General features: G+C 40.0%; 1 protein-coding gene across 1 annotated transcript in view; it reads right to left on the bottom strand.

The window, feature by feature from the left end:
• LOC144644923 (uncharacterized) overlaps positions 1 to 18498 on the bottom strand; it is a 141034-nt gene that overhangs the window by 13964 nt on the left and 108572 nt on the right. Inside the window, exon 2 of the mRNA XM_078504532.1 lies at positions 4083 to 7825. Within this exon, the coding sequence (XP_078360658.1) occupies positions 4083 to 7772 (3690 nt within the window). The 5' untranslated portion in view covers positions 7773 to 7825. The remainder of the gene's footprint in view (positions 1 to 4082; positions 7826 to 18498) is intronic.

Genomic DNA, 18498 nt, shown 5'->3' with positions numbered 1-18498 from the left:
GAAGGCAATCTTTGAGGATTACGCTGGCGAACTTGCCCATGAGGATTACAAAGAAATCATTTTAAAGCTAAAAAAAAATAAGTTTTCGCATCTTGTCATTTCTCATCGCCACCCTTACGGCACAAAATTTTCTTATTGAACATATTTTTTAGAGTAATAAATGGCTGACCCGTTCGCAACTTCTCCTCCCGAGAGCGTCAAGGGCGCTGCAAGTGAACAAGAATTAGCTTCCGTAATGGAACTGCTAGGAGCTGAACCAGAAAGTACAGAAAGCGCTATGGCACTCATTCAAGGCCCTGACATTCCTGCTTTGCGTGAACAGCTTGCAATCCTTGTTTCAACAGGAAAAGCCAAAGAAGCAATCGGTGTGCAACTGACACACGAGCAGGTGAAGCGCTTGACAGATAAAGAAGTTGAAAAGTACTTAAAGAGATATGAGGCATACGTTGGATCCAAAACAACCGACAGCTTGATTGACAGCTTTATTTTTCTTGTTACTAAAGTCGTTGGTATGGCCGTAAATATCAAGGACGTCAATGATTATCAGAAGGAACTCAAAAACGACTACATCATCAGCAAAGAGCTGTCCACTTTGGCAGGCGGTCTGGCTTTGAAATGCGGCCGCTTTCTTGCCGTTGCAAATGCTGCGCTCATCACAACAAAGCACATTGATTTAAACGAAGCTACAAAGTCGCACACTTCGCTGTGCGAAACCAAAGGTGCTTCCAAAGATGCGGACACAAACACTACTGAAGATTTTTCTGAGCAATGCTAAGAAAATGATAAGTAATTACTGAACAATGCTTAGCAATTGCTTAGCAAAAAATCTTGCTGAGCAATTTTCTATTTAAATATTATTTTTTTTTATTATAAATGGCCGAGCTCGAACCAACTCCGATCGCTCAAGAAGAACAGAAACAAGTTACTTCAACAACTCCAGCAACAAAGCCTGCCAAAAATCCAAAGCGAGTTGCTGCTGGCAAGCTTGCAGCTGAAAAAACAAAACAGGCTCGTGAAGCACAGAAAAAAGCTGCTGTCGAGGCTGCTGCAATAATTGCAAAAGAAAAGGAAAAGAAATCTGCTGCTGCAAAGCGAAATGTAACACCACCGGCCGTAACGGAACCAGCTCCGCCCGAGGCTCAGCCGCAATCAAGCGGTCTCACCACAAATCAATGGATATCTTTGCTTGGTATCGGCGTTGCAATCGTTACAACTTATGTGAAACGCGAAGACATAAAAGCCTTTATAAACGAAAAAAGAAGTCCAACATTTAAAGCTCCGCCAACTCTTATAACTGATGACACACCAGGGGTCCCAGAGGAACCCCGCGCTTTGCGCGTTACAGCAGAAAGTATTGGAAGGGTTGCAACGCGTTCTTCAGACACGCCTTCGACAATCCAAAATGCCATTAGACCTCGCAAACAAAGAGGAATCCGTCCGATGGATTAAAAAATTTCTTTTGAACATTTCTTTTTCATTTATTATACCGACAATGTCCCTTGGTTTTATTCTTGACAGCCTTGTTAAAGGTGCAGCTATGGCTGGTATTGCATTACTTTGGTTTGAATTTTCCAAAACTTGCGTTAAAACCGCTATTCGGGTGCAAAAGGATGAGGATACAATTTTTAAAAGAGGTATAAAAAAAACAAAAGAAGTTGAATCTGGTGAAGAAGTTGCAAACTTTGCTTCGCAAAACGGTGAAGAATAAACAAAAAAATTTTTCAATTGAATATTTTTTATTATTTTATACTGAACCGCCATGTCCGACAACAAGCTCGTGAAAACGCTCATGGATGCCGCGACTCTCACTGGCCTTGCCGCCGGAATCGGCTGGGCTGCCAAAAAAGTTGTAAAAGAAAACTTCACATCCGACCCAAGCAGCAGTTTTATGAACTATGTAAAGTTCACAGCCGTCATGGCTGGCAGCGTTGCACTTAAACAGTATCTCGAGGACCAGAAAATTCTCCCAACCAATTAAAAAAAAATTAGAATAGTATAATAACAAAATGGCAAGCGTCGCGATTATGGCTGGCGGAGCTATCTTGAACGCTGCTGCTTTCATTGGCGGCAACTATCTTGCTCGAGCTTTGGGTGGCGGAGATGACGCCGCTTTGAAAGAAAAAGAAAGACACGACAAAGCTCTCGAGGCTTACCAGGCAGCTTACGCGAAGTACTCTCGCGACCGCACGAAGCTTCTCGACTGGATCGAAACCAACAATGAGATCAAACAGCAAGCGAAACAAAACTTTACGAACACAGACTACGCTTTCAAACTCTACAACCAGGCACATCCTGACAAACAAATGATTCCTCCGAAAGAACCCAAGTTCTCTGATTTTTATCAGCCAAGCGAGCAGCAGAAACAAGGTGAACTGATGTTTGTTGGCGCAGGCGCTCTTGCTCTTGGGTACGCTGCCTTTCGGTTTCTTTAAACGTTTCTTTTTTTTCTTGTATACGCATGGATGCAAAGATCTCAAAAGTCTACTATAGCCCCCAGGGCTATTGGAAGGGAATTGCTGCGATAAAAAAATTAGCCGAGGCTGCCAAGGTTTCCGAAGATGCCGCAAAAAAGTGGCTAGTTAAGCAGGCCCTTTGGCAGATCTACCTTCCGGCACCACGATACGTTCCTCGCCCAAAATTCGATGTTTCTACCCCTAACGCGGTCCACCAGGCGGACCTTCTTTTTCTGCCACACGACAAACTGCCGCGAGGGCGAAAAGTTTACAAATACGCTCTGACTGTTGTCGACGTTGCCAGCCGTTACAAAGAGGCCGAGCCTTTGACCTCCAAAGATTCAACTGAGGTTGCAAAAGGTTTTCAGACAATTTACAGGCGAAGTGCACTAAAATGGCCACAGATGCTTCAAGCTGACCCTGGTCGCGAATTCATGGGGGCTGTTACCAAAGAAATGGAAAATCACAAAACCTATATTAGACGCGGGCGTGTTAATATCCACAGAGATCAAGCTATTGTTGAACGTTTTAATCAAACACTGGCAAAGCGCCTGTTTGGTTATCAGTACGGTGTCGAGATGAACCTGCCATCTGGCCAGCGGTCGACAGCGTGGGTAAAAAGGCTACCCGAAGTTGTTGCCGCTCTGAACAACGAAGTAACCAGTCTTACTGGTAAGAAACCTGCTGCTGCAATTAAAGAAAAGGCTGTTTCGTCAAAACCGTCCTCAAAATATACAAGACCTGTTGGCAAGAAAGAAAAAAAACTCCCCTCTCTCGTTAATGTGCGCTTTCTCTACCAACCTGGCGAGCTGGAAGGCGGCGTAAAAAGGGCTACAGATCCGATTTGGTCATTAAAAGTCTACAGCATTGAAAGGTCTGTTACTAAACCTAATCAGCCAGTTCTTTATTACTTGCACGATGGTCCAAAGCGCGGCTTCGTGCGTGAAGAATTGCTTGTTATTCCTCCAAATACACAGTTACCACCAAGCCCTTAGTGCTTGAGCCCCTTGGGCACTCCTGAGTGGCTTTTTATTTATTAAAGCACTCTAGAGAGACCTTTGCTTGGCGGCTAGTTAGTTTTTTCACTCCCTTTTATGGGGCGGTGGGCTCTTTTTTTTGCCCCTTCTCTGCAAGAGCTTCGCTCTCGTGCTCCGCACCCATCCGATAGTGCCCATATGCCAAAGTGTTTATCCCATCTTCATTTATCCATCTCTTTGTGTCAAATGGCGACAGCGATTTTTTGTTTACCACTATTGAATGCATCTCGTGGGCATAGCTTCTTAGCATGTGCATTTCGTGAAAGCTTTCCTTGTTTTGAAAAAGTGCATCTTTGAAGTCTTTATGATTTATCTCATTTTTCGTCACGCACTCTTTCACCCCCTTTGCCTTTTTTATATTTTTTTCGTCCACTTTCAGCGTGTTACAACATTTTGACTCACTTGCTTTCGGATGTTTCTCTTTTACTTTTTTGACCAATTCTTCGTCGTTTGCCATTATTACCTGCATTTTTTCCCCTTCGCAAGTGCACTCTTTTATTTTTGCCTCAGGAAAGTTTTTCTTTATTTTTTCGATTTCATTTTCGCTTTCACCTTCTGTCATTATTGAATACATTTTCGGCCTCAAACAAACACACTCTGAAATCAGTTTTCCTGCGCATTCGTCTTTCATTTTCCCCAACACCTTTTTGTTTTCTTTCGAATAAAGTGAATGCTCTTCGGGGTAGTCGCTTGTGTCGTACTCGCCGATGTTTTTTGCCATGTCCGCGTAAACGTCTTCTGTTTCTATCACAAGCAAAAGGCTGTCTGTGTCTGTATACAAAAGCTCGCAACGCTCCCCGTACTCCTTTTTCAGATGGTTGTAAAAGAAGTCATACATGCATAGCTTGCTTACGTCAAGGATAGTCATGCCTGTGTAGACCGGTTTATTGAGAAACAGCTTACTTTTTCGCATGTCTATTCCGACAAGATCGTTTGAAAACATCACGTGCCTTGAATACAATGGACTTGCGACCAATTTTCTTATTTTATTTGTCTCGTCGCTTCTTACTATTCTTATGTCTACACGGTTTCTCAGGTTTTCCATTGTTTTTCCAAAAACCGAGTTGTTCATTAGCTTGTAAAAGGTCTTTTCAAAGTTGTTTTTTGCTTTTTTTCGGAATTCTGTGTTCATCCGGATGTAGGGCTCCATCCAGCATTCCTGTTCAAACTCTAAAACCCTGTGCACTTTTTTGAGTTTCATTCCCTGTTTTAAATAAAACTGCAAGTTTCGGTAATGCACGACGTAATTGGTTTTGTCTTCAAGCGTTAAAACAAGCTTTTCAGTGTTTGGGGGGTTTAATTCAAGATCATTCATTAATTTCTTTTGGTAAGGCGAATACATTTCTTTGTCTATTTTCTTTTTCTCTGGCGCTAATGGGTAACTGTCGTGAGCGTCATGCAGCTCTTTCGGATATTCTAACTCCACCTCCATAATCCATCCAGTTTTTGCATGCTCTTTTTTTGTCATTATTTCTTTTTCTGTTGGCATAACCTTTTTCCATCTAAAACCACTTTTCGGAAGCGGCTTGCTCATTGCCCACCCGTAAAGGTTATTCGCATCGAGATACATTATGTATTTTTTTGGTTGACTCGGATCAAATCCCTTAACATATGGGTTGTTCGCCTTTGCATATCTCTTGCTTACCGACGAAATCCCGCCTCTTATTCCCCTTTCGACGAAGAGGTGCATTTCGTAGTCTGTGAGTAACTCAAGCTCCACACCTGTCTTTTTCAAAAGCGCATCCCAAGAAAGACCTGGCGACGTGTAATAATTTGCGGGATCCAGATTGTACTTCTCAAGGCATAATTTTCGAAAGTTTTCAAAAACGTCCGCTAACAGGGTAACGTCCGTTTTGATATACAAATCGTGGTAGTCTCCAAGATTTTGGCAGCCAAAGGTTTCCCACACTTTTTGCGCGTGTGCATACTCTTTGTCTGTTATGTGCTCGCCTGTAAGTTTACTGTAGAACTTTTCTTTTTTCGGCAAAGTTGTTTCTTTAAATCTTTCCCATGAGTCCATGTATTCATAGGGATAAATCCCCTTTTGTGTTAACAAGCCAAATTTTTCTATAAAAATGGTTTTTGCTTCTTTGTATCCTTCATCTGTTATGTGGATGTTATTGACAATTTGCCATTTTTCTTTAGTTTCGTCCCCACCTTTAAAAAAACTTTCACTCAAGTTGTTATAATTAAATTCCTCCCACACTTCAACGTATTCGCTTGGATATTTTCCGTTGTCTAACAACAGTTCACTTTTTTCAAAGAAAACCTTTTTCGTCATATTTAATGCATCCTTCGGCGTATCTTCTACAAGTTTTTCAAGCTTTCCAAGTAAAAAGTTCAAAGTGTCAATAAACCTTAAACCCCCCAGTGAAAATGTAATGTATTTTTCCATGTTGTTTGCAACACACTTTACCTCTTTCTGTGCCTCTTTTGAAATCTTCGAAATTGACTGCATCAAATGGTGAGCATCGTAGCCACTCAGGTTATGAAATGCAACTGGTATTTGAATATTTTTTGGATTTATTTTCATCATTAAGTTACACACGTTGTGCGCGGCTCCTCGAAAATTGCCTGTTATGTGACAATGATCCCTCACCGCATCCTTGTAGTTCGGCTGGATAAGCGGCTCTTTGCACGCTAGGCAGTTTTTTTGGTTTTCAGCGGCTAATTTGTGTGATTTTTTTTCAAGCTTTTTTAGCTTATAATGGTTCCCGCTATTAAGAGTATTCGCCAATTCTATTCTTTCGTAATAGCATTTTTTGTGTAACTGTCCTAAGTAACCAAACTCCTTTTTATTAGATTTAAGCCAAACCGGCAAAGAGTCTAAAAAGTTTTGTTTCACCAACGATTTTTCGCAGATGTGGCAGTTTTCGGCTTTTTTAAAGTTTGCCCAGTCTTTTTGCGTCATAAGGAGAGGTTTTGGCTTTGACAATTCATATCTTATTTTCTTTTCTTCAATTAAAAGACAGTTCAAAAATACTTCAACGGCGTTTTCTCCTCTGTAAACGAATGGTTTTTCGTGTTCACCATCACTTCTTACACGCGTGTAAGCGAATCCGCATGCCTCGTGCTTTTCTGTTTTGTACGTGTAACTTTTCTGGCGGTTCTCGGGCGTTTCTCGGCGCTCTTTTTTTAACAATGCCTCGCCGTCGGCGTAAATCGTATAAGGCGCTTTCATTTGTTTTTGGTAGTTTTTAAAAGAAAGGGTGTTTTTCTCCTCATCTGGCATTTCGATTCTTGTTGGCTTGCCTTTGACCCCATTGCAATACTTTTTGTGCTTTTCAAGCAAGTCTTCTCTTGTAAAATTTGTCAAACACATCATGCAAAAGTGTTTTTTGTTACTGTGTTTGGTTTGGTCGTGTAACAAAGCGCTAATTCTTTTTATAAAACAGTAGTGCTGTTTCAATCCTGACTCAATCAACATAAGGTTTATACGGGGTATTTTGTTTTCTTTTTCGCTTTGTCTGAGAGGTATCACACACCCGTCTTTCAAGTGCCACCCAAAAACATTTATTGCAAGGTTTCTGTTTTGCGCCTCAAGCCTGTCAATCTGCTTTAGGGGTGTCGGAAAATCGATTCCGTTGTAGTTTATGCCGTCATCAACGGGATATTTACTTGTTCTTTGAGGATCTTTTCCGTTCGCAGGCGGGAATAAAGCAGCTCTCAAAGCCCATTTTAAACACTGGTTGTCACTGTTTTGCACGTTAATAATTGCTTTTTTGTTTGCCAGTTTGGGAGGCAAAGGCAAGTAAGTTCCTCCGCGCAATGGCCGATAACGCGCAACATAGGTGTACGCCCTTGTTATTCTTTCAACAACCCACCCCGAGCCCCTCTCCGACCAAGCCTCGATTTCTCCCTTTGCTTTGTCAATAAATTCGTCAAACTCTTTTTTTATTCGGTCTTTGGTGTTTTTTGTAAAAAGACGCGGTTCTCTTTCTCTGAAATAGTGCTCCATGTGTTGCGTAACTCCGTTTCTTTTCATCGAAAATTTTACTTTAAGCCCGAAGCTTGCTTTTATGTCATTCAATTCTTCAATTTCACTTTCCAAAAGATCATAAAACTTTTTTTTGTGTTTTTTTGCAAAAATTAAAAGATCTTTGTTGTTTTTTTCGGTTTCGGGTATGTCCATTTTCCATACTCGGAGCCAATCGTTAAAATCGGTGTTGGCCAGTAAAAAAGACAAATTTCTTTGCGGGTTTCTTTGAAATTCACGGAGGTTTTCCTCCATCATAGCTTGCAAAACTTCTGACGAATATCTTGCGGCAGCCATTTGGTGCATATACAAAGTAAAAAATATTTGTTCAATTGAAAAATAATTCTGGCGCGCCTGTTCTTTGGGGCTTGGCGGGGGCCACTTGTTTTAGGACAGTCCTCAACAAGTGTTAAAAGGGTGCCTTTGCCTAGATACATGTGCATGGGTTGAAAGGCTGTCATCTAACCCCGACACACTTGCAATATGAGGGTTTTGGACGCAAATCCAAAAAAACAGTGAGGGGCGAGAATGGCGAAGCCGGCAGGCGAGCCAGGCGAAGCCCCGAACGCATTTTTTTGGATTTGCGCCAAAACCCTCATATTGCAAGTGTGTCTCCGCCTTCTTCTTCCTCGCTAATGCCGTAGAAACGCAAATTTTCTCGCCTTTGATACACTTCAGCATACAACAGTTTGTTTTCCAATTCTTTGTACCTGTTCTCACAGAACTCGCTCGCCTTTTCTCGGGCCGCTGTCGCTTCGTTGACTTGCGTATTGAATTCCTGGAGGCCATTTTGTAACTCTTGTACGGCCGTCCTCGTGGTCGAATGAGCATCTTCTAATTTTTCCACTCTGCCTTCTAATGAGTTGAATTTGGTCTCCAGGATGGACACCTTAGTGTTTATCTCCTCAAGTTTATTGTCCATGATCTCTAATCTTTTTAAGATAAGATCTAATTTCGTCTCCAAGGCGTCCGCCGACATTTCGAAGACCTCAGTAGATCGCTCGGGCGAGGTACCCGAGTTAAACTCTCTTGCTCGTTTTTCCACGGGCGATGCACCAGACGCGCTCGAATTACTGCTTTCTCTAGTTCGCTTGGGATTCATTAGAGTTTAAGGCCTAAAAACATCATTAATTGACGAAGTTACGCGGAGCAGTTTGAAACACGTCTACAGCCTCCGCATGCCTCGACCCAGTCCAAGTAACACACGCTCCTGCTTCTGTCCCGACGTGGCCGCACTACGGACGATTACGAATATTAGGACGAAGGATTAACGTGATGGTTAAAATGGAGGATATGTGACTCTCGTTAAGGATCATTATGAAAATTTACTGAGGGTGGATCACAAAATTTAATTTTCCCGCCCACCACAGTTGAGCGAAGTAACTAGAGAAAAAACGAAAACACAGAGACACATATGAGAAGGAACACAGTAAACAAGTCCGCTTTCACTGGACTAAAAAAAAAATTAAAAACATGGCTATGGTTCTACTCAACATTTTAAAGATGATTTCCAGTCCGTACTGCGCAGACTCGGGCTTTGTTTACGTTTTTGTTTTGAATTCGTTGAAACGTTACACTTCGGTGACAGCATACATGACGTTTTTTTAGTCCGCCATTACAGTTCGTTTCGTTCAAGAAGTTCCGATGAGCTAAAACGTCGGTTTGAAATAGCGTCAAGGTTCTTCTACTCGTTATTATTTGTTCTGCAAGGATATCTGGCGTTAATAATGAAGAAAAAGGTAAGTTTGTCACGGAATTGTTAGTTTTGCTTGTAAACATTCCCTTCGTGTGGGCTCACATAAACATTGCAGCCGAGATTGCGCAGTACGGACTGGAATTCATCTTTAAAATGCAACGAAATTTGATGAAATTTTATTTAAGACTCATTTTGACTTTAAATGAAAGGAAATACTGTGAATAATCATAATCTAAAGTTTTAAACGATTTGGTTAAAACGTCGCTGAGATATTCGATGTTAAAGACAGCCTCTTATCTTCGCTTCACAAACGGAACGGTTCGGAAAAGCTTCGGAAAATTGTCGGAAATGGATTTTGTGACGTCACATGTGGCGAGCTTCGACGCGCGAAGATGCAGCAAAGTGCTGTTCCAAGTTTGTCTCTACCAGGGTCTGCTGCACCTTTTGGCATTTAAAATCCCGATAAAGCCGGATGACCATTCGAAATATCTTCTTAAAGACGAGGAGCGATGCAAGGAATGGTTGAGATCGACGAAAAAGAGAGGATGTGTATGCCAAATGCACGCTGGCTTTGCTCAGCAAATACAATATCATCCGACATGTTTTTCTCAGAAAGCGTCCAGCAGAATCTTGCACTTTGGTCCGTGTTCCAGCCCTAGAAACTTCGAATGAGACCTGGCGCTTCTCCTCTTATTACCAACTTGGAAAGAAAGCCGTTAATCCAGGACTAATGCGAAATCGTTTTCGACGAAATGCAGAATTCGAAGGTAAAGTCGCTAATAAACTTACCCATTGTCTGGGAACCCCAAAGTTGTACTTTCTTGTATTATATTGAACTTAGATTCACACACTACTTCCTTAACCTGACGCTAGTCGCTTCATAAACTTCTACCAAAACTATAACTTTACTGTTTGCGTGAAATATTGTGAATCGCGAGGCTGGTATTAAAAATATATTTTTTATTACAGGAAGGAACTTTTGCAGACTTTTTATGTTTATGTTTCTTTTTACTTAAAAATGATATTCCCTATATTGCTTCGATCGTCTAAAAAGCTAAATTATACATGCAGACATTGAAGGAAAATAATGCTTTTAATTTACAGTATTGTGTACAATGAAACACTCTTTTCAATGTTTGTTTATATTTGAAATTATTATGAATGCTAAATATAACAACGAAAATACCCCCGACTGAACATTGTTGGTGCCCAAGAAAAGGTTTATATTTTTCATGTAAACTACATGTATATGATGAGTTTGTTCACTTGTAAAGGCCAATTTACCTGATTCATTTGTTGTTCAGATCTGCATTAACCCCATATCAGTCCAGTACAATGACTGTTGCATTGCATAGCACTCATTATAAGTCATATTTGCATTGTAAGTCATACTGGCTCAGGAGAATCTACAACCAGATTGTAGGTGTGTCATGACAATTTATTTCTGAAATTAACTTTTCATAATTTTGTCTGCCCCAAATCTGTTGACCTTTTACAAATTCCTCAGTAACAGCTTTAGGCATACTCCCTTTAAAAATCTATATGGGTATTTTTGGTGCCCAAGACCCCCTCCCCACTTGCTGGGGGTACTCCCATACTCCCATAGACTTTCCAAAAGTCGTTCGCTCGATTCTGGCTTGGTGGTAGTAGACCCCGGTGCGAACCCGGTGCGGAGCTCTCGCGCTCCGCTCTTGAGCTCTCGGGCTTCGCGCTCTGTGAGCTCGACTTGTAAGCAAGCCTAATACTCCCATATATGAGCTTGATAGGAAAATGCATGTGTGCTGCTGTGTTTTTCAAGCAGATGAGTTTAAGATGGAATAGTGATACAATAGTTTGGGGTAGGGTAGGGATTTTCTGTGTGTAGTCTAGCATACTACGATAGGGTACTGCAAAATAAGCTGAAAATGGTCTGGAATAGGGTACGTTTACAGAGTCCCACCAGCACACCCCTACTCAAAAATATAAAGAGTACCCCCGCCCCCCCCCTTTCCTCAAGGTGAAAGAGTATTGTTTTTAGCCATTCTGAAATTGGGTATTTTTAAGATTATCAATTTCTTTGTAAACTTGGAAATAGTTTTTTGAAGCACCTACTGTTTGTATTCATCCCTTGGTCTGAGATAAGGTGATAAATTAGAAGCAGTGCATGCAGAGGATATAATGTCTCCTTTGGGGGTCTTGGAAAATCACTGCACTTAGTTTGATTGTCATCTAGCTGCTTATCATTTTGCTCGTTTTTAAGCTATAAGCACTTAAAGTGAAAATTAAGGGTAATTTTTGATAGATTTTACTGTTGCTATGGTTACCAGTGACAAACTAAAAATGACCACAACTTGTTCGGCAATGATCAGATGGTACATTTGTTTGATAAAATAATTGCAGCATTAACTGACAAATAATTAGTACTGACCCATCATGTAATAGGCTGGAAAGTACTAGAAACTGTTATCAGCTTCTTACACATGCATATTTCAGTGAACTTGCATAGCCATCTCTCTGCATCCATTTGTTAACATTGTCTTTCGACATCGTCTTAAAATGTGCTGTTTTAAGTGACAGATACTGGTGTTGGTTTCATGCAAACTAGCGCACAAAATCAGAAGGTCATGCTAGTGGGCTGTGATTGCTTGATTTGGATCTGTGTTGTTTGTACATGTTTACCATGTCCAAAGATGGATGTTGACAAAGGGGCTATGCATTGATGTCCGACCCCATCCAACCATAACAAAAGAACATATTACCCGTTAATAGTACCAATAAATGTACAAAACAAAGAAGCTGACATAAAATGACAAATTGCATGAACAACTTAATATAAAAATAAATAAACCTTTATTTAGACATGGAGAGAATTAAAGCTAGAAGCTTGTGGGGCAGTGTATAATTTCCAAATCGAAATGGAATTTGGAAGTGTTGATTTTTGTGGAGGGGAAAAACTGGAGAACCCAGAGAAGAACCCTCAGAGCAAGGCCAAGAACGAACAACAAACTCGACCCACATATGATGCCAAATCAGGAAATCGAACTCGGGACAATTGGTGGGAGGCAAGGACTCTCACCACTTGCCATCCCTTCTTCCTAGCATATTTTATAATAATGCAGCTTTGACAAATCTCATGATAATTTGTACATACAAGGATGTGTAAGCAAGGTCATTGAAACACAAAACTAGGTGTAAATTTTCCCTGCTACATGTCCCAGTGTCAGGTCCTGTGTCAGCACACAAGTTAGCCGGATCTTATAACCTGGGTCTTAAGAAATGCAAGTTGCCATAAATTACTGTTGAAATTGTTATCTTCGACCTACACCCCATCTACTTAAGACAATTCCCTTTTCAGAGAATCATCAGTAAAATCAACTGAAAAATATAAGGGCCAGATTACAAGATAATCACCTAGGTTAATAATTCGGCAAATAAAGAGCAATATTAATACCAGGCATAATTCTGATTGAAGCTAGAAGGCCACGCAGTCACGGTATTTAATTTCAATCTTTGAAAATAAATTATTTGGCTGAGGGGAATGAGTTTAAAGCTTCTAAAGGTTTAATCGATTCTTCAAGGTGTGTTATTTTAGAGAACACACTCAGCTCAGCTCGGGCAATGCTACAATTAAACAGTGTACAAATAATTCCACATTGTAATCCTTTCGAACAAAAGCAAGACAATACTTCAACTTAAGATTCAACTATTTATTTATTTCAAATTCTTTGAAAGCCGTTTCCATTATATTTATTAGGCTCACCAATATATGTGGCATATTCCTTCGTTGTTGGTGCATCTAGATGTTGCCGGATTAAACGCCATCTTGTTCACTCGCAGAGTCGGAATTAAACACTCCAGAAATCGATTTAATCCTTGCCAGATGCCGTTAGTTCGAACTGATATGGCTGTATTTAGACTTTTCGAAGGCTTGAATCAAAGTCTTCATCGGTTTCAACTAACGGCTGTTTCATAAACTCTGGAAATCCATCGAACAAACCCAAGGATTTGCAAGGATCGCTCAAAACAAGTGAAAATTTGCTCGCCACACCTGACGTCACAAATACCTCTATTCGATTCCATTCCACGCGCGGCCATTTTTGGTTCGTTTTCGTGAAGTCTTCGGAAATCGTCGGATTTTTATCTCCTAAGCGCCACAATTCGCACAAAAACCATTTCTGAGAGTTTATTATCATTAGTTCCTTCATAAACGACAGGTTTGCGGACAAAAGAAAAAAATTCCAATTTCGTTGCATTTGACCTTTTCCAACGAAGTTGGAAATTTTTTCTTTTGTCCGCAAACCTGTCGTTTATGAAGGTACTAATGATAATAAACTCTCAGAAATGGTTTTTGTGCGAATTGTGGCGCCTGATTGTGGCGCTTAGGAGATGAAAATCCGACGATTTCCGAAGACTTCACGAAAACGAACCAAAAATTGCCGCGCGTGGAATGGAATCGAATAGAGGTATTTGTGACGTCAGGTGTGGCGAGCAAGTTTTCACGTGTTTTGAGCGATCCTTGCAAATCCTTGGGTTTGTTCGATGGATTTCCAGAGTTTCTGGAACAGCCGTTAGTTGAAACCGATGAAGACTTGATTCAAGCTTTCGAAAAGTCTAAATACAGCCATATCAGTTTGAACTAACGGCATCTGGCAAGGAATAAATCGATTTCTGGAGTGATTAATTCCGACTCTGCGAGTGAACAAGATGGCGTTTAAATCCGGCGACATCTACATGCACCAACAACGAAGGAATATGGCCAGATATATTGGTGAGCCTAATAAATATAATGGAAACGGCTTTCAAAGAATTTGAAATAAATAAATAGTTGAATCTTTAGTTGAAGTATTGTCTTGCTTTTGTTCGAAAGGATTGCAATGTGGAACTGAATTATTTGTACACTGTTTGTAGCATTGCCCGATCGAGCTGAGCTGAGTGTGTTCTCTAAAATAACACACCTTGAAGAATCAATTAAACCTTAAGAAGCTTTAAACTCATTCCCCTCAGCCAAATAATTTATTTTCAAAGATTGAAATTAAATACCGTATTAATATTGCTCTTTATTTGCCGAATTATTAACCTAGGTGATTATCTTGTAATCTGGCCCTTATATTTTCAGTTGATTTTACTGATGATTCTCTGAAAAGGGAATTGTCTTAAGTAGATGGGGTGTAGGTCGAAGATAACAATTTCAACAGTAATTTATGGCACCTTGCATTTAAGACCCAGGTTATAAGATCTAACTTGTGTGCTGACACAGGACCTGACACTGGGACATGTAGCAGGGAAAATTTACACCTACAATAGTTTTGTGTTTCAATGTCCTTGCTTACACATCCTTGTATGTACAAATTATCATGAGATTTTGTCAAAGCTGCATTATTATAAAATATGCTAGGAAGCAGGGATGGCGCAGTGGTGAGAGTCCTTGCCTCCCACCAATTGGCCCGAGTTCGATTCCCTGATTTGGCATCATATGTGGGTCGAGTTTGTTATCATCTTTGTTTTGTACATTTATTGGTACTATTACAGCAAGGCGCCCAAAAGTGTGACCACTTTTAATTTATTCACATTCTTTCGTGCAGATTTAATCCAATCAAAAGCCGTGGAAAGCTTGCAGTTGACTTCTGATTGGATTAAATCTGCACGAAAAAATGTGAAAAAATTAAAAGTGGTCACACTTTTGGGCGCCTTGCTGTAACGGGTAAATACGTTCTTTTGTTATGGTTGGATGCATGGGGTCGGACATCAATGCATAGCCCCTTTGTCAACATCAATCCATCTTTGGACATGGTAAACATGTACAAACAACACAGATCCAAATCAAGCAATCACAGCCCATTAGCATGACCTTCTGATTTTGTGCGCTCATTTGCATGAAACCAACACCAGTATCGGTCACTTAAAACAGCACACCGGTTAGCTCAGTTGGTAGAGCGACGGACTACAGTGCGGGAAGTCTCGGGTTCGAGTCCCAGTCCGGACCAACACTCAGGGTCTTAAAATAACTGAGGAGAATATGCTGCCTTTGCAATTACATCTGCAAATGGTTAGATATTCTAGTCTTCTCGGATAAGGGACCGGTCATTATTTATGTAGAGGAGGGGGAGGGAAAAATATGTTGGAAAGATCAAAATTTCTGTAAGGCCCCCCTCCAGGCCATGTAAGTAGCAAGTGACCCCCCCTTCTTTATTCAATATTTACGTGATGACCCCCCCCCCCACCTCATATCTCCCTTTATATGCCTCAAGTAATTTATTATTAAATGCATGTTACATACAATCTTAAAGCTGATTTCCAGTCCGTACTGCGCAGACTCGGGGTTTGTTTTCGTTTTTGTTTTGAATTCGTTGAAACGTTACACTTCGTTGACAGCATACATGAGGTTTTTTAGTCCGCCATTACAGTTCGCTTCGTTCAAGAATTTCCGATGAGCTGAAACGTCGGTTTGAAATAGCGTCAAGGTTCTTCTACTTGTTATTATTTGTTCTGCAAGGATATCTGGCGTTAATAATGAAGAAACAGGTAAGTTTGTCACGTAATTTTTAGTTTTGCTTTGTTTGTGAGGCTCACATAAACATTGCAGCCGAGATTGCGCAGTACGGACTGTAATTCATCTTTAATTGCACACTTGTTCTAATTCAAAAAGGCTGGATCAACACTTAGTCAACCAAGGCTTCTTTGCTATGGATACTTGTCCAGCAATACGGCAAATTTTTGGATGAGTTATGTGTATAGTAAACATACCTCTATTATTAACTCCTTAACTTTGGAAAAGTGGTAGTTTTTACAAATTATGCTCTCATGGTGAACACAAATGTAATAACCATGCAAAATATAATTCCTTTTCAATGATTTTCCTAAAGTTGTAAAGGGATTACTTTGAATTCTTGTTGTCATAAATATCATGTTTTATTACTTCTTGGGCTATTGCAGTGATAATCATTTTGTAAAAAGAAAATAATTTCAGTCAAACCAGATATTAAAGCAGATTATAAAGGTCTGGTTTCTTTATTAACTAAAATTAATTTTAAGATAACAATGGAGTTTAGAGTGAAAACAGTATTTCTGTAAAATACAAATCACTAAAGTTGTACATAATAGTGGAGTTTAAACAAAAGAAAACAATAGAAATAGCATAAAATTGTACAATTTAGCATCTCACTGTTTCACATATGGTGTTTGCACTGTTCTATTTAACTGTTTTACCCACCTCAAACTGCTTATCCCCCCCTAAACTTCTTTATAAAAAATTTTAGCCCCCCCTCTTGCCACTCTGAAATAGCCTTGACCCCCCCTTCTTTTTTTCCCTCCCCCCCTCTACATAAATAATGACCGGTCCCTAAGGACGATAAACCGTAGGCCCCGTCTCCTGCATCTTCAGTGTTATGGTCAGCAGGGGACGTAAAAGAACCCACACACTTATCGTAAAGAGTAGGGCATGGAGTTCCCGGTGTTGTGGTCTGGTCTTTGCCCGTTGTACTGTGCTTACTGCGAAATGCTCGGAGATATTAGCTATATAAGCTACTCTTCAAATCCGAGGGTAAACAAAGTGGTGGTGAAAGACAATGTCGAAAGACAATGTTAACAAATGGATGCAGAGAGATGGCTATGCAAGTTCACTGAATGCATGTGTAAGAAGCTGATAACAGTTTCTAGTTCTTTCCAGCCTATTACTATGATGGGTCAGTACTAATTATTTGTCAGTTAATGCTGCAATTATTTTATCAAACAAATGTACCATCATTGCCGAACAAGTTGTGGTCATTTTTAGTTTGTCACTGGTAACCATAGCAACAGTAAAATCTATCAAAAAATTACCCTTAATTTTCACTTTAAGTGCTTATAGCTTAAAAACGAGCTAAATGATAAGCAGCTAGATGACAATCAAACTAAGTGCAGTGATTTTCCAAGACCCCCAAAGGAGACATTATAGCCTCTGCATGCACTGCTTGTAATTTATCACCTTATCTCAGACCAAGGGATGAATTCAAACAGTAGGTGCTTCAAAAAACTATTTCCAAGTTTACAAAGAAATTGATAATCTTAAAAATACCCAATTTCAGAATGGCTAAAAACAATACTCTTTCACCTCGAGGAAAGGGGAGGGGGGTTACTCTTTATATTTTTTAGTAGGGGTGTGCTGGTGGGACTCTGTAAACGTACCCTATCCCAGACCATTTTCAGCTTATTTTGCAGTACCCTATCATAGTATGCTAGACTATACACTGAAAATCCCTACCCTACCCCAAACTATTGTATCACTATTCCATCTTAAACTCATCTGCTTTAAAAACACACAGCAGCACACATGCATTTTCCTATCAAGCTCATATATGGGAGTATTAGGCTTGCTTACAAGTCGAGCTCACAGAGCGCGAAGCCCGAGAGCTCAAGAGCAGAGCGCGAGAGCTCCGCAGCGGGTTCGCACCGGGGTCTACTACCACCAAACCGGAAACGAGTAGGGAATGACTTTTGGAAAGTCTATGGGAGTATGGGAGTACCCCCAGCAAGTAGGGAGGGGGTCTTGGGCACCAAAAATACCCATATAGATTTTGAAAGGGAGTATGCCTAAAGCTGTTACTGAGTCAACAGATTTGGGGCAGACAAAATTATGAAGAGTTAATTTCAGAAATAAATTGTCATGACACACCTACAATCTGGTTGTAGATTCTCCTGAGCCAGTAGTTCACTTGACTTATACTTGACTTATAATGAGTGCTATGCAATGCAACAGTCATTGTACTGGACTGAAATGGGGTTAATGCAGATCTGAACAACAAATGAATCAGGTAAATTGGCCTTTACAAGTGAACAAAATCATCATATACATGTAGTTTACATGAAAAATATAAACCTTTTCTTGAGCACCAACAATGTTCAGTCGGGGGTATTTTCGTTGTTATATTTAGCATTCATAATAATTTTAAATATAAACAAACATTGAAAAGAGTGTTTCATTGTACACAATACTGTAAATTAGAAGCATTATTTTCCTTCAATGTCTGCATGTATAATTTAGCTTTTTAGACGATCGAAGCAATATAGGTAATATCATTTTTAAGTAAAAAGAAACATAAACATAAAAGATTTGTTTGCAACTTAATTAGTAAATTCAAGCAAAAGTTCCTTCCTGTAATAAAAAATATATTTTTAATACCAGCCTCACGATTCACAATATTTCACGCAAACAGTAAAGTTATAGTTTTGGTAGAAGTTTATGAAGCGACTAGGGTCAGGTTAAGAAAGAAGTGTGTGAATCTAAGTTCAATATAAGCTTAATACAAGAAAGTACAACTTTGGGGTTCCCAGACAATGGGTTAAGTTTATTAGCGACTTTACCTTCGAATTCTGCATTTC

The sequence above is a fragment of the Oculina patagonica genome, chromosome 1 (assembly GCF_052425735.1).
Source record: "Oculina patagonica isolate OP01 chromosome 1, crgOcupat, whole genome shotgun sequence".
NCBI lineage: Eukaryota > Metazoa > Cnidaria > Anthozoa > Scleractinia > Oculinidae > Oculina > Oculina patagonica.
The sequence above is the reverse complement of the archived record's forward strand: the minus strand, read 5'-3'. Positions and strand labels throughout refer to the sequence as shown.